Here is a 22,045-nt window from a genome sequence, read left to right as displayed (position 1 = left end):
TTGGCAGCTTGTCAACACCACCAGAAGGCCAGTGTTTCCCGACACTCAACGCTATTCTAACGCAGGGGAACGTGATGGGCTTGGAAACTGGGGAAATAGAAACCAATAGAAGCTATGTTTTGGGGGGGGGGGGGGCTGTCTCCTTGAGGGTGCACTCAAAACACACAATCAAAACACATGCACACACACTCACAGATAAGAAATTCTCTTAATGACAAGGCGGCAGTGAATAGCCCTTGACGAAAACCCGCTGGGGATGCTTGCTTTTTGTTTTTAGCAGCTCTGTCAATACGGGATGCGTGCTGCACATTCAAACCCAGCACTCTCCATCAGCAAGTTAGCACTAGCACTGTTGCTCGGTCAGCGCATTTCTCACAGGCAGAGCTATCGAGCGCAGCTCCACCCGATGCTTCTTCAGAGGAAGAAGCAGGGCACGATTATTGGCTTTAACGAGAAATGACTGCCCATGAAGCTCTCCCTCGCCTTCGATTGGCCCGAGGGACAGACGGCGGAGCCTGGTTGATTGTCGAAAAAAAGAGATTCTCATCCAATGTCCCCTGGGGTTCGTGGACCTGACGGCGCCGATCTGGGCTGACCTTGATCTCCGTCTCGGGTCTCAACGTCTATAAACGTGTGCGCCGGGACAAACGCTTTGGAGGAGCGCGAGAGAGAACAAAGTCACTTTAGTGTGACTGCTGGCTTAATGATGGACGCTCCAGGCCTCATTAAAAAGCTGATCATTTATTTTTTTACACCTCCCTCTTTATCTCTCTCGCCACTATTCAATATTTCTAAGCCGGTCGCTTGCTCCGCCTTCAAAATTCCTTCTGTAGTCTCAATGAGAGATGAAAATAAATATGTATGCTGGCTTACGTAATGGCTCATTAACATGTATGTAACGTGCTGGATATGCAAGGCGAGGGTTGTCTATAGCGTTGGCGCTGCAGCAAAAAAAAAGAAAAAAGGAGAAAGTTTACTCGAACCCTATGATGAATGAAATATCGTGGGGGGAGGGGGGTTTGCGGGTCTTTTTCTGCTTACGGCCTCCTCCTGAGGGAGTGTCCTAGGATTCACTTTCAACAGTGACCAAGGTCAGATGGCCCTGGTGCTTCCTGTCGTGGTGAGCCTGTCCTTCTCCGGTGACGCGGTGACATTTTTCCAGCACAGAGGGGATTGGAGAGAGGAGCTGACTGTGTAGGATGCTCTGGGGGTGAAGTTTCCCCTAGGTACAGATCCAGGATCAGCGTCTCCTGCTCCAATCAGGACGTTAACCATTCATTGGGAAAAGGCTAAACTGACCAAATATCAGTGTCTATGGGGCATGTAGGACTGGGGGAGAAGCCGACTACTGACTGCAATCGCCTCTATGTGCTAACACCAAAGGAGTGACTTTGGATAAACTCCTGCACACTTATCTCGAGCTTGCCAGAATCAGTCTTTGGACTCAAAACAATTTCTAAATATGTTATATTTAGAACACAAGTGGAGGTTTACTGGCTTATTACAGAGATGTAATGTAAGCTGAATTGCCTACATGTTTTTTTTTAAGTTAAGAACATGGCGTTAACAATGAATCATTCTAAAAGTATTTTTTTCTTCTGTCATTCATTTACTCTTATGTATTCTTTTTGATCACAATATCCTACAAATACATGGAATGAAGTATTAATCTGCAGTTGCAAAACAGTGTTTAATATTTACATTCTGGTCACTAAGACCTTACATATTGTAACTGCATGGACCAAATGGTCATTTTTTATTTGGGCTATTTAGCAAACAGTAGTGAATGTTTGGCATGGAATAAAAACTTTTATTGCTGACCCCAGAAGAGCAGAGCTTACCTTAGCACAAGGATAATGGAATGCAGTTGCCCTTAAGCTCTGACATAAGGTCAGTTTCTTTGCAGCTTTACCCCCTAACCGGTGCAGTTTAAGCCTCTGGTCAAATGCAGTGCACTATGCAATAGGGTGCACCCTTTGGGATGCGCACATACACTGACAGCAAGCAAGGACCACATAATGTGATGGCTGTACAACCCAATCTCATGTTGGCTCACAGAAAATGGCTTAGAGTTGGCAGATACCATGGACGACTGGAAGCAATCAAGGTTGTGCTCATTAGGCACCAAACGGAAGAAAAAAGGAATTCAAAAACAGAATGCTCATTTTGGTTTTCCGTTGCAAAATGTTGTCAAACTTTTCCCGTTGCGTGCCCTAATGAACAGGATCCAGATTTGGTGGAGGGGGCCTTATGGAAACAGATTGTGATCTATTGGAGCAGTTACACAGATCTTGGCAGCCTCTAAGCCAGATTGTTGGGCTGTACATGGACAGCACAAAGCACAAGATGAAGATAAAGCCTGGCAGCCAGCCCAAATGAAAAGGAAACTGTGACCGAGATGCCATCTGAAAATCAAACAGCACAAATTAGAACAAATTGGAACAAGTAAAAAAAAAAAAAAAAAGAGAAGCAAATATTAAATTACTTCTTTGAATTCTGCACAGCACGCCACTAAAGCGAGATAAGCCAATTAGACCAAAGCAAACTGTTGCTAGGGAATATTAGTTGGGCTAAAGCTTTGAAAGCATCTTTGGGAAACAGTTTTACATTTGAGATTGAAACAGACAGGCAGATATAACAAGGTGCTGAATATGGTGTCCGGCGTTGGTTAACTGTGACATGTTAGAGGGTGTTAGCCGCCCACCCTTGGGGGGTGTGTGTGTGTGTGTGTCCACTCCACACACTATGAATAGTCAATCTGTCAGCCTATGTCTAGCCTACGTAGGTTTCCATGGTCCTGGCATTGGCGACACACCTCGAGCCATCGACCCTGTTGCCACAAAACGCACTCCTGGACATCGTGGTGACATCTGTCAAGAGTGCCAGCTGCCCTGGCCGTGATGCGTACTGACAAGCACCTCCATGTCACTCCACGCTGTCACGGTGGATTGTGGCACCTTCCCCTCGTGTTGCCGTGCTGTTGGCATTTTAAGAGGCAGGGTGAAAACCTTGGCAGCATGAATGTTAGATGGGGTTCCTGCACTGCGTTAGTAGGAATGGCTAATAAGAGACCTCCGGGCCAAACTCCACCGCATGTGGTCCACCTGATAAATGCGGGCACACACACACTCTCTCTCCCTCTCTCTCTTTAAAGCTTCTGACCACTTTCCAGCTCCAATTGTCACCGTCAATCTAGCAAACCATCAAAGACCTATCAAGTGCATTCTCTACCTCATAAGCACTGTAAGAAGACAATAAGCATTTCAACCCTAAACATCCGCAAGGGAAGTTCAAAAGACATCAGAAACCCCATCTTGATTTTTTTTATTTAACCAGGTAGGCCAGTTGAGAACAAGTTCTCATTTACAACTGCGAACTGGCCAACAACCCAGAGTTAGTTACACATAAACAGATGTACAGTCAATAACACAATAGAAAATCTATGTACAGTGTGTGCAAATGTAGAAGATTAGGGAAGTAAGGCAATAAATAGGCCTTAGAGGCAAAAATTATTACAATTTAGCATTAATCCTGGAGTGATAGATGTGCAGATGAGGATGTGCAAGTGAGATAATGGGGTTCAAAAGAGCAAGAAGATAAATAACAACATGGGGATGAGGTAGTTGGATGGGCTGTGTACAGGTACAGTGATCGGTAAGCTGCTCTGACAGCTGATGCTTAAAGTTAGAGAGGGAGATATACATCTCCAGCTTCAATGATTTTGCAATTTGTGCCAGTCATTGGCAGCAGAGAACTGGAAGGAAAGGCAGCCAAAAGAAGTGTTGACTTTGGGGATGACCAGTGAAATATACATTCTGGAGCACGTACTAAGGGTGGGTGTTGCTATGGTGACCAGTGAGCTGAGATAAGGCGGGGCTTTACCTAGCAGAGACTTATAGATGATCTGGAGCCAGTGGGTTTGGCGACGAATATGTAACAAATGATAAGTCCACACCCAATGGGCCCCGGTAGAAAGTAGTACACTATATAGGGAATAGTCATTTGAAATGCAACCTTGAAGTGACTGGAATTCCCAACAACACAGAGACGTCACAGTACAGTGTTCTTTTATGATAAAAAGGCTCACACACCTAACATTGATGGTCTTTCATAAAGGAGGCTTTGAAAAAAGTGCCTTGAGTGACTACATGCAGAATACAATGATACTCTGTAAGGACTGCTTACAAGGTAAGGTTACAAATATGTAATTTTGTCATTTGGCTTACTATCCCTTTATATAAATAAAACATGGTTAACAGTCAGCTGTGGATGATAATTCAACTGACACAAATCAAATGTTTGAAATGACCATGGCACCACGAGCACAACCTAAAAATATGCCACAAGTAAACCCCAAATCAATTCCTGTTATTGTAGAATTATGCAGTGTCCTTACAAGAACGGACACACGAAGGGAGAGGAAAGTTGCAGCAAATCAATAGTGCCTCTTAACGTTAGAAGCGCTACGACAGAGGTCCCCCAGTCCAAAAGCCTTGCAGAAATACTCCAGTCTTGTGTGTCTATACTAAAGCCGCTTCCAAAATGGAACCCTAATTCCCTATGTAGTGCACAATTATTTCATTCTTTCCTAAATAGGGAATAGGGTGCCATTTGGGACACACGACCAAAAGCAAGGCAGGAGCTGTCACAGCGGATATGGTAAAGAGGTGGTTTGACATTAAAAGGAGAGGATTGGGAGAGTCAGGGGGCGGTTCAATACTGACTGACCCCTCAACCTTCCGCCCAAAAATAGCTTTGGTTGTTGAAGAACACACTCACGTACAAGGACAACAACACACACGGCCGCACATGCACACACACGCAAAATTATGAAAGTTAACATTGGATAGCTACAGATGTAGTAACTTCATTTGAGCCAGTTTGCTACAGCAGGAAAATAATCCTGCAGCAACAGGAAATGTGAATTATTATAATTTATGGACATTTTTGTAGGGGTTGATACATTTTCTTGTAAGGGAAAATGAAGTCTTAAATGTCAAAGTGGAAATTACAAGCTTCAGAAGCCTTTTTAAACCGCAAATACACCACACGTTTTAAATCAAATCAAATCAAATTTTATTTGTCACATACACATGGTTAGCAGATATTAATGCGAGTGTAGCGAAATGCTTGTGGTTCTAGTTCCGACAATGCAGTAATAACCAACAAGTAATCTAACTAACAATTCCTAAACTACTGTCTTATACACAGTGTAAGGGGATAAAGAATATGTACATAAGGCTATATGAATGAGTGATGGTACAGAGCAGCATAGGCAAGATACAGTAGATGGTATCGAGTACAGTATATACATGTGAGATGAGTATGTAAACAAAATGTCCTGCACTGTAGGAATATTCTCCTGCAAAAGGTTAATCAAATTATGATCCTATTCTGTACTGTAGATTTAACGGACTGCCTGAAAGTTGAATATTAGTGGCAACACACACAAGCGTGCTTCACATGAGCAGGGGCTGTATGTAGTAGTGTTCATTATTTCTATAGGAGCTAGTTCTTCCTGTGTGAACTCTTACCAGCCGCAACGATGGTACCCCACAAGCCTCAGGCTGCATATCTGTACATACACCCGCACACACATAGATAACTGCACACAATTTTGCGCACATACACTCACGTGCACGCACACACACTCACGCGCACGCACACTCACTGTCCATCAAGCCTACCACCTGCTGACACCCAGTCTCACAAGCCAAACTCAAAGTGAATCCCTGTTGATTTATAGCAAGAAAATGTAAGTAAACATTTCTTTAGTCTCTAGCCTAGCCTACACCCACCAGTTCCCACTCCCTGGGTTGGTTCGTCCCAACTATAGCATCAACAGTTAACTGTAAAATGAGTCTGAAAGTTGACTAAGACCAAAATGTTAATAAGATGTATCGAGTTGTTGTTTGACTCAGATTCGAATAGCACCATACCGATTAGTCAGTAAAATACCAATATAATATCATATGACTGTACAAAATGACAATTCCACATTGACTCCTAGCCACCCTTTTGTAGATCTGAAAGGATTGGATAGGTATAAGCAATAAAGTAATAGCTCCACTTTGTCATCAAATATTGTCGTGATAAGGCTTACATCTATCCGAACCTCTCCGATTTCATATTAAGAGGTGTTAGAGTGATCGGTTGACTTGTAAATAGTGTTATAGGTAGCTCAAAAGTAGGAGACCGCTCATCGCAATGGAGTGTTTCCTTAAGGTTGCATTATCACACAGAGCAAACAGCCTTAGCAAATGAATAGATTATGATTACTAGAATGGAACCACAAGAGGTTGGTGGCACCTTAATTGGGGGAGGACGGGCTCGTGGTAAAGGCTGGAGCGGAATGGTATCGAATACGTCAAACGCGTGTTTCACGTGAATGGAACGTCATTACCAAACTAATTCTAACATTACTTACATATGATCAATTCAACCTCAATAGATGACCTAATCCACGTATCATAGACAGGAGACAGAAATGGCCGTAGGCTATTATTTCCACATATGGAAGCAACAGAACAGAATGCAGTTTAGAGATTGCAAGGAGACTGATAACGTGCTATTCATAGCAGAATTCAATTGCACAACTGACCGTTGACAGATTATCACCAAACACAAACCAACTATAATTAGGCTGTTTTATAGTAGCAATTATGACTAACTGTGGACCAATGAGATAGTCTGCTAATGCTAACTAAGAAAAACACTACAATAAAAATAGCTTTTTGGATTGTTAGACGTTGCCTCTATAGGTTATTGGAGAAGTGAGTCAGTTGGCCTATACCACACCTAGTTTATCCTTATGAACAAGGTTGTGTGTGTGTGTGTGTGTGGGGGTGTGTGTGTGTGTGTGTGTGGGGGGGGGGAGCTGCACTGATGTAGAGTAACAGGTAACACTTTGCCTATGGAAGTCCTGCAATCTTCACACATTGTTGCATCGTGACAGGATGTGACATTCAATGCATTTTAATAATACAAGGCGTTTGAGCTCTGTGTTTCACTGCTATGCAATAATGTGAAATTGCACGGGATCCCTCCAGGGTACTCACTAGCAACAGCTCTACAAGAATATCAACAGTGTTACTTTAAGTTTTTCTGAATAACAATTCATATCCATCATTATCATCTTATCAAATTATAAGGACATCTTGGATTTTGATGCATTCGATATAAGCAGGCAGCTTTTGAAATACCACAGAGACTTCAAATCTGATATTCCTCTCTATTCAAAAATTATAATCTTATTGTGGCGCAGACAAAGAGCTTGGCCGCAAGCACCAACAGGTTTACTCTTAACACTCCAACTTAATCAAGCCCTGCCATCTGAGGCTGAGATGAAGGTAACTCTGGTCTGATATGGCTCCCAAGGCTCGCTCCACTCCACATTCCTGGCCTGACGTGGGACACATTCCATTTGGGACGCAACCAGGCCTGCCTGACTATTATAGAAAAAGTCCCAGATAAAACACACACACCACTCTCATCTAAAGCGATGGGTAACAAATGATAAATGGTAGGCATGAAGCAGATGCCTTTTACGCTAATAAGGCCAATGTGTGGCCTATACAGGATTTAAACCCGCAGCTCTACTGTAAGCAACATGCTCCAACCAACTTAACCACTAATGTTATGCTCTCACTGGGTCATAATATACTGTACTTCCATGCATATGGCCTGGGGCATTCAGGTGGGTTTCATTTGCATAACGCTTTTGTATTTTGCCTATGGTCAATTCAATTCCTCCAAATGTTTTGTGGGTCTCAGAAATAGGCACAGTAATGACTGGAGAAGTAGGATGGTGGGGGAGAGAAGATTTAAGTAAGTCAAATGGAATAATAGGTCAGGAGAGGCTAATCTAGCGGAGATAGTGAGTTGAGGTGTAGGGTGACGTTGCCCCTCGACGCTAAGCTTAGGTCAGTTTTGTATTTTCCCCACTGATTGGTGGAGGGCAAGCTGATCCTAGATCTGTACGTAGGGGAAACGTCACCCGAGAGTGTGAGAAGATGGAGGCAAAGATTCTTACCGGGCTCCAGTTTGATGACCTTGATGGCCGCCAGCTCCCCTGTGGTGACGTTCCGAGCCTGGAAGACAAACAAGACAGAGGGTGAGCACATCGACCAGTCTCCACACACAGAAAACCACAGGTGATCGATGGAGAGCTGCCCAAGAGTATACCTTGAGGAGGATGTGTTTTGGAACCGGGGCTCAACTTTTTTTTAAAAAGGTCCAAAAGAGATGTTTTTATCTGGACATAAAATAATTTCTGTGTGGTCTGAGTGGGGAGAGGAAAACTGAAAACTAGCTGTTACTGGTAGACTGGTTTTGAACTCTAGTTCTCATTGGTCTATTAACTAATTATCTACCTGGTGTCAAAAACTCCATCTCACCAAAGCAGGCTGATTTCACAGTATTACTCCAACCTCATAGTGTGTAAATCACGTTTGACTGCACTGAGCCTTTAAATAGCTACAGATAAAACTTGCATAGTCATGATGACTCTGGTTTTTCGAGATTCTGGTATAATGGGACTACTGTGTATTCTGGTTTTTATCCCAACCTGACTAGTGCGGAATAGACTGTCACAAGGAAAATCATGTTTCATGTGTTCAGTGAGAAGATATTCAAGTCATTATGGATTGAAAACCAACATGTGGTTTTTCAGGATTAGGGAATGATTCAAAGGTTAATCGAAATTGGTTTAGGATTGAGGTTGAGTTTAGAAGGGGTGAGTTAAGGTAAGGGTTCAATTAGAGCTAGGGTTAGGGTCGGGGGGGGGTAAAGTTACCACTGCCAAGCATTAAACATGTATGGGCACTCATCCCGTTCAGACTGCACTCTCAAAAGGAATTTCTTCCACAAAAGCACAAGGGGAGCAGTGGATGGAAGGCATGGGAGGAAACAAGACGCAGGATCAATGACTTGAGTCTATTTTTCCACGCCTTCTATCTGCTCCACCATCAGATGCAGAGAATCCCAGTTTAGCATCAGATGTGATGAGCAAGAGAATCATTCACCGCAAAATGGAAAAAAACCTCTTCAGAGCCAGCAAGCTCACATTGTATGTTACATTCATGAAGGGCTGAGCCTGGAGAGAATGGCACATAAAATGAAAACGGCAGCAGGGTACAGTCATAAGATACTCAAGCACCTTTGGATAGACATACTATACAACATAGCTGACCCTGGGAGAAAAGTTCATCAAGAATCAATGTCATACTTATAATGGCATGTGTCACAGCAAAGGTGACACTTCTGCGCTTCCTTTAAAGCGATTGGAAAAATAAACACATTGATTTTCCACAAAAGACAGTGAAACAAATTAGCACACACACACACACACACACACACACACACACATACACACACACACACACACACACACACGAGGCATATTAAAACCTTGGTGAAATTGAATACAAATTTCTGCGCAGTCTTTCACTAATGACCTGGACGCGCTTTGCAAAAAAACACCTCCAAAAGGTTAACTAGCACTTTATGGGAAACGTAGACCGCTCGGAGATCAATAGCGGGATCAACCGCACTGGTGGTGTTAACAGACACTTCTACCAATGGTCGATATCTAATTTAGTCGAAAATGGCAAATCATATTGGCCATTACCGCATGTTAAATGCAAACTACGCCTGTGAAGTACAACGACCACCACCAGCACACCGCCCCCCACCTCATCCCACCACCCACCCCCACCCTAAGGTGAGAGCTGAGGACCGTGGGAATCCGCCCACCGGGTATCGACCAGTGCCCTTGAGGTGGAGAAGGGAGAGGAAGGGTTCTGGCTGATGATGATCATGTCACAAGGTCTCGGTATGGTTAAGTCCATTGATTTCCCCCTCTGTCTAGTTTCTCCATATCTAGTTAGATACTAGATCGGCACCATCATCTAGCCTTCTGGAGTCAAGTGGCCATGTTCCAATACATGCATTTGAAGTTGTACAGTATGCTGGAACGGGCAATCAGAAACAAGTCGCTGTCATGTTGATCCACCTAACCAGGCTTTTCAGATTTCTGATCGTCAAGAACAGAAGAACAAGTCTCAATAGCTCTCAACGGGACATCGTTCTAGTAATCCTGAACCCAAAATAAATTGTAAACTATTTGATTAGGTTCTGTGTTAGATAGGAGCCGGAAAGTATTTGGTGGCTGCATCCCCCTCTCCGCAAGTCTAAGGGCCCAGAACGTCACCTCCCCTTCCGAAATTCAAAGGATGCCCCCGCCCTGCGAAATTGTGATTCCTCAATATAACCAGTGACGCAAACCCAGTGCAGTGCAACAATGTTCCTCGCTAGTTGCCGCATCCCAAAGTCTGTTGACGGACGTTACGTGAACATTTATGTACCGCACTCTGTCAGCGAGTGATTAAAGCAAGTACACACTCTGCAACATTCCACAACCAACGTTAGCCTCCTATCGACGTCACGGTGGCAAAGGAAAAGGAGGAGAAGCAGACAGGCCATGAATCCTTTACTCTGACTGGCCCCCACCTAATTCTTCTCCAACCTCTCTACGAACTTCAACCCCTACTCCTTCCACCCTTCCCCTCCAGGCTGCCCATGCCCCTTTTCCCCCCATTGGGAGCACTAACCCTACCCCAACCCCTCCAGTGCCACTCAGCCAAGGCAACAGGGATCAAGATACAGCTTTTCCCTCCATCGGGAACACTGACCCAACTCTCCTTCGCCCCAGTGCCATGCACTCAGCCAAGCTCAGGCAGCACAGGCTCAGGGCACAGCAGGCCCTTTGGCTACCATCTCAGGTAATTACAGCCAGAGAAAATACATCTCAACATAGGCCAAAGCGACACGGGCCACAGGGGCCACAGGGTTCACACAGACTGTAGAGCAGAATCTGGAGCAACCTGTTCTTTGCACCAGGGCAGCATTTATTTCACTGCATTTTGAGCAAATGAGATAGATACATGTTCAAGGCAATGTGTCGGCTTGTTGCTTTTGTATGTGGTCAGTTACAGCGGTTTTGTGATGTTTAATGTGTGATGTAATTACTGTCATTGTTTGTAAGAATAACGGATGGAAATATAATCCAGAAATGCAGTGAGACATGTGTCTGATCAATCTATTCCTGAATGTCAACACTCAAACAGCAGAGACATGTCAGGAGGGAGACTAAAAAGAGGATTTGCGGGGCAGACACTGTCTTTATTGGGTCATTTAATGTGAAATAGGAGCAACTAATGACCCTGACGTTGTGGACTTTTCTGAAATGTAACCCATAGAAATGAACTTTGGGGGAAAGATGTTTATTATACATTTCACATCTGTCTCCAAATGGATTGAGAAAGAAGTCATGTTTTGTTCCATTCTCACACAGATTGACCCTATTTCCCTTCTGCATGCCTGCTCATAGCAGTGCTGTGGAATTCCACTCACTTCCTGGTCTGAGTGAAACAAGAACTGCCATTGATCCAGCAGCTTTGTTTACAAAGGGAGTATGACAGATAGGGGTAGCTAATGCTAAATGCTAATCTTTCATGGTGAGGAAAGAGAAGACCTCTTTTGAACTTGTACTGAAAAATGTTACAGTGGAGTGAAGGCATCCATGAAGTATTTAACATGTTAAAGGGACAGTTCACCCAAATTACAAAATGGTATGCATTGACTTGCATTGTACTTGTGCATTAAATGCAAAAAAGTTATCACTTGGAGACAGTCGCCAGGTAAACAAAACCAAAGCAAGACACCTTGTCCATAGACTGCTTACAGGGTAAGGAAACTAATATGTAATTTTGTAATTTGGGTGAACTAACCCTTTAACATTTTCCTGAGTCAAGTAAAACCGGTATATGGTTTTGCGTAGCGACCTTTATAAAATACCAGGTAGACTCCCGTCTGAAATAGGCAAACCACAAAATGTTTTACAAAAATACAGCCACAAATTTTTTATGCAGGTTTGATAGAATCCAGGCCACTTTAATGTCAACAGTGTACTTCTGACTTTGGACAGACACTCAGAATGACATATTTATAATATAATAAAACATGTCATTTAGCAGATGCTTTATATCCAAAGTGACTTATTGTTTAGTAAGTGCATGTGATCACTGCGGGAGTTGCACAGGCGATATTGACATTGCTAGCTCAATGTTTGCTCAACTTGCTCAACTTCAAGGCCTGAGGAACAAGTCTCAAAAACCCAACCCTAGGAAACAGTGACTAGGGTCTGGTTTCAATAACAGACTGTTTTGGCAACTTCGATAAGGGGGAAAAAAAATGTCCAGGGTGGTTTCTTTTCAGACAGACAACTCTCCCAACAAATCACGAGACAGATACGCCAGAACGTTGCAATTCGAAACCAAAGTTTCCAGACAAAACTTTTGCAGTGGTTTTAGTGAAGGTAGCTGAAGCAAACTAGCCACTTGCAAAATGCACTCATTAGAAATAACCTCTGTGATCTCCATCTTGCAGGATACTATTGTGTATTTTATTCAAGCGGATAAGATCGTGATGTGGGCATTGACTCTATACCTAAAGAGCCCGTCATTGAAACCAGACCCTAATTACGGTTGCTTAGGGTCGGGTTTTCAAGACTACTGAAGAACAGGTCCGTTAAGAGCTTTCCAAACCACAGGGTCCAAAAGTGAGAAAGAACCTCTGTGTCCAGCCTCTCACACCTTTGAGTGACACCTCGGTGAGAGGGGGGTACGGAGCACGCTGAGGCGTGCTTCTAAACATTGCAGATAGAAATAGAATGAATAGAGCTGACAACTCCCTATTCTACTGCACATGACAGATAATCCAACATGTTCTACACAGTACATTTCTATCTGAACATGCATCCTCCTCAGGTCCCTAGGTCAAAGTCTGTGTTTCACTTTGTTTTACAGGTCTCTATTTAGGCTACTTGTCAGTCATGTTAATGAAATGTTAAACAATGTTGTGGTCCTCTGTAGCTCAGTTGGTGACTGTACGACGCATTGGATAAAAGCATCTGCTAAAAGAAATATATTATACATATAAATGGTAATTGCATATTAATGACCCGATAATTACTTAGGCTGCAAAAAAATAACTGATCCTAGATGAAGGACAAAATAAACTGCTAACTAGGGATGTCATGATTCAGCGATACGCATTGGTCCTGGTTCAAATGTCCCCGGGTCCCCAAACTGATCCAAATTTAGCATGAATCGGTCATAAAATCGATTCAAACGTTACGAATCGGCGGTGCTCATATTACTTTCTACCTTCTGAAAATACCTCAGATTTTGTGACAACTGATGCGTCCTCTCTTTCAATGTCGAACTAAGCAACTATGTTGACAGTCATTGATGTGCAAGTAATTTTACATGCCAAACAACTCAGGCATTATCAGTCGCCTAGACAAACTGCGCTCGTTGCACGGCTTAGCACGCTGACCAAGAGGTAGGCCGCGCGTCACCTTCAGCATCAAAATGTTTGTAAAATGGCTTGTGCATTATTAGGCTTTATTAGTTGAGTGACAACCAATATAATATGCTAGATTATTGTAATCAAATGCGCAGTTGAATAGTGTTTTTTACCGGAATAAAGTAGCTTAAACTACCGCCTGAGAAACGTCTCATCTGGCTGTAGCATACCTGCTGATTGGGGCTTAGGCTACATTACATTTAATGTTCCGGTTTACCATCAGCAATAGTTTTGGTCATTTTTAGATACACAGGGTAAAGTTGATAATTTCATGAGAACAGAAAACAAACGGTTTGACATGGGGGGTGAACTCCAAAGTTGTGCTATATATATATATATATTCATTGGCTATGTCATATGATTTTTTTTAAAGAAAAATATTGATTACATTACGAGCTCAAACACTTTGAATCTGCAAAAATGACTATTAATTAGTGGGTGATGGTGATTTCAGATCGAAAGTGGAGGTAAAAAAAGCAAACATTACCTCCCTTGTCTGATAGTGAGGTGGTAGATGCCCTGTTTCCCGTATGGCTCAGCACAGGTGCCTACATTACACATGTATATAATTCTCACACACAGACAGACAAACAGAGAGAGAGGTCAGCTCAGAGAGATCCAGCTCAGAGAGATCCAGCTCAGAGAGGCCCAGCACGAGTGCCATCAGCAGCAGTTTTGAATTTAGAATGGAAAATGAATGTATATATGCAACAAACGTTGGTGTATCGAATCGCACCGAACCAATTCAAACTAAAACGTATCATTCCTGTATCGTTTCAGAGGACATGTATCTAGATACATATCGAATTGTCTTGAAAGGGAAAAATGCACATCCCTAATGCTAACCATAGTCACAAAAAAGGGTAGATGGGGAACCGAAAGGGTGCCAAGACAAGAAAGGAGGCCTTTTATTATTCTAAGCATTTGACTCCTGAATAGGGCGGTTTTGAGGATTCCCGGATGTGGATACACGTTCATACAGAGTGCCTGTGAAGGAAGGACTAGTGTGATTTCAGTGTCTGACCATTAACTCCATTCTGAATGTTAGAAATATTTATTCATTATTTAAAAGCTCCTTTATAATGCCTACATAGAGGTGTCATAAGTATGTCATTCAAGCACAAAGTAAGGAGATGGGTTTAGGGTCTTGTGCTTCATACCAGATAGAATCTGGTTATGTGACATCATTTGTCAACTTCTAATGTAACGCCAATTAAGTAGTGTTTATGACAACCTTAAGTAGCAAGGCATTATGATGACATATTTAAAACAAAGTGGTAGGCTATTTTAAAGCAGTAGTGACATAAGCATTTATGAACCGCTACTATACCTCTTATGAATGTGTTATGAAGGCCCTTCAAATAAAGCACTGCCTAAGACGTATCAGAGCCAGGTGTGTTCAAAGTCAGGGTCATGAGCCCCGGTTGGTCCGCATGGGGAGATTCCAATCTCGGCGCTGTGATAGCGGAACAGGAAGGGACAATGGCCCAGTTGTGGGACTCGGGTAAATAATTGATGAAAAATTCCAAGTGTGAAAGGATTGGGTGACAACATTTATGAGGGTTCGCTGAGGAAAAGAACATTGGTGCCGTCTTGTATTTCGCAACAGGCTTTTTATACAAAAGACAGTTAATTGATACTGTAAAATAGATGCTTTGTATTCACACAAGAAAAGAATGGCATCACTGTCACCTAGCTAAGGGTAGACTTTTGATTTTATTTTCATACCATGAGAAAGACGTACCAAGAGATATGTAGGTCTACCGGGAGATTAATGGCGAGAGAGTGATAGAGAGAGTGAGATCTCAACAGACTGAATATGTATCAGATTAGTATTTAATTGGCTAGGAGGAAGAGAAGAGAGAACAGGAGAGGCAGAGACAAAGACAATGAGAGAGAGAGTAGTATGTGGTGTGAAGAAGGCAGGCCAACAAGGATCAAGACAAGAGGGTTAGTAAGCTAAAGTGTTAATCACCTTAACCAAATCAAGCGCATCCCCCCCATAGCCGTGCCTCTGGACAGCTTAAATGGACTGAGATGACTGGATGCCAAGTAGGCTCTTCACTACACTCTCTCTACACAATGGTTGCTGCTGGACCACATCCAGTCAATGTCTATTCAAAGTTTAGCCCCAAACGTCAAAGAGTTCCAGTTGAGCTGAACTTGGGGTGTATTCAGTGCACACCGTAGCAAAATGTTTCGCAACGAGTTTCTATTGGACAAATTCAGGTAGGTCCCTCCTCGTTTCATTTGTTTTCTTCCGTTTAGTTTTTAGTGAATACACCCCTGAAAGTTGAGGTAGCACATGAAATGCAGTACTTCCTGAAATGCAGGAAAATCAATGGCCCTGTTGGAATAGTTCAAATGCATCCTTCCCTCCTTCCTTTCTTTAAGTAATCACAGATAGGAATTGGTTGGATCAGTGAAGTAATGGGGTGGTAACCTTGCATTCATCTTTCCAATCACTTATAGATCTGTTGATTACCTCAAGGAAACAAGGAAGGATGCATTTAAGTATTCTAACAAGGCCATTGAGTTTGAAGGAGGCCTAACTCTGTCTGAGGAGATCTGCTTACGCAATCCATTTCACAGTTAACCACCACAGCCCTTAGAAAGAGAATGAACAAATTCCACTCAAACCAGGACTGCGACGCAAATATGCAGTGTCACCATATTTCCTATAGACTCGCACTCTGCCTCTCACTATATCTCTCTTGTTCACTTTCCCTCACTCTTTTCTCTATATATTTATCCATCTGCCCCCCCCACCCTCGTCCCCTCCATTTTTCCATCCCCCAACTCCACACTGACACACTCCCTCCCCAGACAATAGGGCTTCCTCAGATTGTTGAAATCAATACAAAACCATTTTCTAGAAGCCGCAGAACTATCAAAACAACCCGACCCAAGCCTGATGTACTGTCCAAACAGGCAGTTCAGCTATTTAAAAAGGGAGTGGGAGGGCGGTATCCCCTCACTTGTCAGTCTCACCTTAGGAAAGGAGAAAGCAGGGACAGTGAGAAGCAGACCCCTCTGCTGCTCACTCCCTCCGTTGAGACTGAACATCAGATGCAGGCACCATCAGTCCAGGAAAGCCAATTATTTGAATTTATGCTGTGCCTCGCAAGTGATACAACTGATCTATTTTGTTATCAAAGCTCGTGTTTTGGAATATAATATGGTCTTAAAATAACAATATTGTCAGGCCAAGCACATTGCCAATATGCTCTCATAATAAGTTCAAACTCCCGAGCTGACAAGGTACAAATCTGTCGTTCGGCCCCTGAACAGGCAGCGAACCCACTGTTCCTAGGCCGTCATTGAAAATAAGAATTTGTTCTTATTAACTGACTTGCCTAGTTAAATAAAGGTAAAATAAATTTAAATAAATACAGTATATACAGACTACTGCACAAACTTCAGTCCTACATAACTTTTTTTATTAATGTTGCATAGGCTTATATTTTTTGAAGTCACGTTTAAAAAAAAAATCTGAGCAGTAGCTTTCGGCTTGCTTTATAACTGTGAAAGTGATCTGGACTCAGGTGATCACTGCTATAGACAGCACAAGCCTATGGGAAATAGTCATTTTGGCTGCGGACGTCACTGTTACTGTATAGAGCAAGTTTTCAAGGTGTTTGTGGGGGCTGCCTGTTGTGGTAATTTGGCCATTTTGTGGCTCCGGGGGAGATTTCTATACAGCCTGCCAGGTGCAGGCTAAACTGAAATGCCACGCTTTGGCCATAGATCCGAACGTGGAGCTGGCGGCATTTCGGAGAATCCCGAGAGCCATACTTTCTTTGGAGGGGTGAATTGTGGATTTTGCTCAAGTTTCATTTTTGATTTTTAGGATCAATGTTGTCACAGTTGCTTCTCGTTGAAGAGGTAGCTGCTAACATTCCAATGCCGTAGCTAGCTATTCTCTTCCTCCTTTTCTGGACATTTCTTTCCAGGTGGCAAAATAAGTGAGCTAGATTTTGTGTACTGCCATATGTTGAATACATAACTAAGATTGTCACTGCTATGGGCTAGTAAATATCCTAAACCTAGCCAGCTAGACAGTGATAGCCACAAGCTAAATGTGGGGAGAGGGAGAAAATAATTCACTTGGTTTCATCAGCTGCTGGCTAAATCAAACACATATTTCCACATATAATTGATATATTGTAGAAAAATCCTGACAGACATTACATATTAAAAGGTGAAGTGCCACTTACAGTTTATCACAGTACAGTAGGTTACAGGCAACATGTTCCTCCACCGTGTGAGTCATAGAAATTACAATCTTGCGTTCGTGGCTTTCCATCAATTTTCATGGCTTTTATACGCAGGGAGCATAAACGGTACAATTGTAAACAAACAATTATTTTTCAAGAACCCATGTATATTAGTTAATATACAGCACCAACTACATAAATATAGGTTAGGGTTGGTACATTGTCTGCTACCTGGACCTGGTGTTCATTACAATAACAGTTAACACTTACTATCATGACCATGCTATACCACTCTCATGCCACAGTCATACGAATGTCATAGTAGAGACACAGCTATAAGTAGGGCTGGGCAGTATACCGTATTTTACTATATACCAGTATTGCTGCACGGATCTGTTACGGGTTTTTACTTTACCTTATATAACGGTATTTGAAAGTTTGGTATGTTAAATGTGATATGCCTTGTGTAACGTCCATTTTTATAGTTTACACCACTACTTGAGTCATCCCTCTCCTCTCTCTCCATGCCACTTCCCACACAGACTTAACCCCACCCAATGTCACTCAAGGAGTTGTTGTTGCTTGACCATGAGACACTTGCGTTCAGTCTGCATGGTCAATGCAGCACATGCAGGATTTTCTTAGCAAGTTTTAGCTAAATCGTGTTAGCCGCTAATGCTAATCACTAGTTAGCTAGCTAGCTAGCTAATAAATAAATGTACAGAGTCAGAGCAAAAGTAGCTTGCTTGCATGTTGTTTGTGCAACAGTATCTTTTAAATCAAAGACGAATAGGCAAAGCATGAATATGTTGGCTCGATGAAGAAACATTTAATGTAGCCAAAGATTATAGGGTATCCAAGGAAACACTTACCATCACTTTGGTTCCTATCCTGTCACAATTTCCTTTGTTGTAATGTCAAACAACACTGTATTCAAAGTGCCCACTATTATTTATATTCCAACCATAGAATTAGAATACATTTTATATTTTTGTTCAATAGATAATGTTTAAAGTGTTGTTCCCATGTTTCATGAGCTGAAATAAAAGATCCCAGAAAATGTTCCATATGCACATAAAGTGTATATCTCTCAAATGTTTTGCACAAATTTGTTTACATCCATGTTAGTGAGCATTTCTCCTTTACCAATATAATCTATCCACCTGACAGGTGTGGCATATCAATAAGCGGATTAAACAGCATGATCATTACACGGGTGCACCTTGTGCTGAGAACAATAAAAGGTCACTCTAAAATGTGCAGTTGTCACACAACAATGTCACAGATGTCTCAAGTTGAGGGAGCGTGCATTTGGCATGCTGACTGCATGAGTCACCAACAGAGCTGTGTCCAGATAATTAAAATGTTAATTTCTGTACCATGAGCCACCTCATAGAGAATTGGGCAGCGCGTCCAACTGGCCTCACAACCGCAGACCACGTGTATCTACGCCAGCCCAGGACCTCCACATCCAGCTTCTTCACCTGCGTGATCATCTGAGACCAGCGACACAGACAGCTGATGAAAATGTTGGTTTGCACAAAGAATTCCTGCAAAAAAACCTCAGAAACAGCCTCAGGCACATCTGCGTGGTCACCAGGGTCTTGACCTGACTGCAGTTTGGCATCGTAATTGACATCAGTGGGCAAATTCTCACCTTCGATGACCACTGGCACGCTGGAAAAGTGTGCTCTTCGCGGATTAATCGGTTTCAACTGTACCGGGCAGATGGCAAAAATCATGTATGGCGCCGTGTGGGAGAGCGGTTTGCTGATGTCAACGTTGTGAACAGGGGTTATGGTACGGGCAGGCATAAGCTACGGACAACGAACACAATTGCATTTTACTGATGACAATTTGAATGCAGAGATACCGTGATGAGATCCAGAGGCCCATTGTCGTGCCATTCATCCACCGCCATCACCTCATTTTTTAGCATAATAATGCATGGCCCAATGTCACAAGGATCTCTCCACAATTCCTGGAAAATGAAAAAGTCCCAGTTCTTCCATGGCCTGCATACTCACCAGATGTCACCCATTGAGCATGTTTGGGATGCTCTGGATCAACGTGTATGACAGCATTTTCCAGTTACCGCCAATATCCAGCAACTTCGCATTGAAGAGGAGTGGGACAACATTCCACAATCAACAGCCTGATCAACTCAATGTGAAAGAAATGTGACACGCTGCATGAGGGAAATGGTGGTCACACCAGATACACTGACTGGTTTTCTGATCCACACCCCTACCTTTGTTTTTTTTTATCTGTGACCATCAAATGCATTATTTGTATTCCCAGTCATGTGAAATCCATAGACTGGGGCCGAATGAATTTATTTCAATTGACTGATTTCCTTATATGAACTGTAACTCAGTAAAATCTTTGAAATTGTTGCATTTATATTTTTGTTTGGTTTATTTCCATTACGCCAACAGTTCACCCAAGTATTTTGATCAAAATCGCAAATCAAATCGCAACATTTGGTTAAAAATAAGGCCTAGTTTTCTTTCTCCATATCGTGCAGCCCTATGTGGCAGCGTAGAAATGATCTCAAATGAAATTTAGGGAAATGCAGGAAATTATTTTAGGTTGAATTGAACAGTAGAAAACAATCCAAATTGAGAAAGACCCATTAAAATCATTTATAAAGCAAATTAAGAACTTTTATTATTGAAAAACATAAATACCGTCCAAAATTTGAAAAATACAGTGATATGATATTTTGGTCACTAAATATAAGCCATTTGTTAGCAAAGAACTGGTATGCTGTCCATTACAATAACAGTTATAACACCTGCATGGCATTGTCATAAGAATGACAAAGGTGGAGCTTGGGACTCTAAGGTTCTATCTGTATTTTTCTCCATTATTTATTTATTTGACATAGCCTTGTTCTGTTCAATGTCCTCTACCTAAATATGCCATGAAAATGTTGTTAAGTTCAAAAGAATACAAGACAGAAAGTGCTGACACCATTCAAACCAATGAGGGTTCGGAACTTTAAAGCCAATTATCTTAGAGTCATCATTTTGAGGATAGAATCTTATAATCCCAAGCTCTCAATAGGGAAATAAATGTACATCACATTTTAGTCATTTAGCAGACGCTCTTATCCAGAGCGACTTTTGTCTCAGCATATGACAATAATGTTCCTGACAATGGCAAATTATTATTATTTTTTTTTTTTTCATAGTTAGATTATTACTGTACTTGTTCCGTCATTCTTACGAGAGTATGACACACTTCAAGTGAAGCATACTGTCTGGAAAAGCCAAGTCCTTCTACTCACAAAAAAACAGTGAAGGAACTCAGACATTTCATTAGCATTTTTTCACATGCAAGAATGTTATCTTAAAGTCAAGGATGATAGACGACAAGGAATCTTATGGAGCCAAATGGAGCAAAGGGAGTAGGGTGAAGTCGCCCCTAGACACAGATCTTGGGGCAGTTTAGCATTTTCCCCACTAAAGGTTAAGGTTAGTATTGGGTGATGGGCAGCTGATTCTAGATCTGTACCTACTGGAATTTTTTCACTGGAACGCAAAATGTTGTCATGTTGCAGCTAGGTAAATCACCATTAGAAAGCCCCTATGGGCCTTCATAATAGTCTTGATATTGCACTCATGCGAGTGTTTTCTGGAATGTGAACGCATATACAGTGGCTTGCAAAAGTATTCACCCCCCTTGGCATTTTTCCTATTTTGTTGCCTTACAAGCTAAACATGCATTTTTGGGAGGTTTGTATCATTTGATTTACACAACTCTGAAGATTCACAATAAAAAATATTTTGCAACAAGAAATAAGATTAAAAAAACAGAAAACTTGAGCGTGCATAACTATTCACCCCCCAAAGTCAATACTTTGTCGAGCTACCTTTTGCAGCAATTACAGCTGCAAGTCTCTTGGGGTATGTCTCTACAAGCTTGGCACATCTGGCTCGATGTGATTTTTGCCCATTTTTCAAAGCAAAACCGCTCCAGCTCCTTCAAGTTGGATGGGTTCCGCTGGTGTACAGCAATCTTTAAGTCAAATTCTCAATTGGACTGAGGTCTGGGCTTTGACTAGGCCATTACAATACATTTAAATATTTCCCCTGATACCACTTGAGTGTTGCTTTAGCAGTATGCTTAGGGTCATTGTCCCGCTGGAATTTTAACCTCCGTCCCAGTCTCAAATCTCTGGAAGACAAACAGGTTTCCCTCAAGAATTTCCCTTTATTTAGGACCATCCATCATTCCTTCAATAATGACCAGTTTACTAGTTCCTGCTGATGAAAAACATTCCCACAGCATGATGCTGCCACCACGCTTCACTGTAGGAGATGATGTTCTTGGGGTGGTGAGAGGTGGCCCAGCTCTGTGGAGTTTACGGCTAAAGTGGTCCTACGGACAGATAC

At 42.3% G+C, this 22,045-nt stretch overlaps 1 protein-coding gene across 3 annotated transcripts in view; it reads right to left on the bottom strand.

Annotated features, from left to right (window-relative positions):
- The window catches only part of map4k3a (mitogen-activated protein kinase kinase kinase kinase 3a), a 79,855-nt gene that overhangs the window by 45,962 nt on the left and 11,848 nt on the right, over positions 1–22,045 (bottom strand). For 2 of the 3 annotated variants that reach the window (XM_064965337.1, XM_064965339.1), the window contains exon 2: positions 8,033–8,090. In XM_064965337.1, the coding sequence (XP_064821409.1) occupies positions 8,033–8,090 (58 nt within the window). Of the gene's footprint in view, positions 1–8,032; positions 8,091–13,915; positions 16,167–22,045 lie in introns of those variants that run through there. The other variant, XM_064965340.1, reaches the window with a different exon arrangement.

Source organism: Oncorhynchus masou, chromosome 5, assembly GCF_036934945.1.
Source record: "Oncorhynchus masou masou isolate Uvic2021 chromosome 5, UVic_Omas_1.1, whole genome shotgun sequence".
NCBI lineage: Eukaryota > Metazoa > Chordata > Actinopteri > Salmoniformes > Salmonidae > Oncorhynchus > Oncorhynchus masou.
Note: the sequence above shows the minus strand (reverse complement) of the source record. Positions and strands in the feature narration are given on the sequence as shown.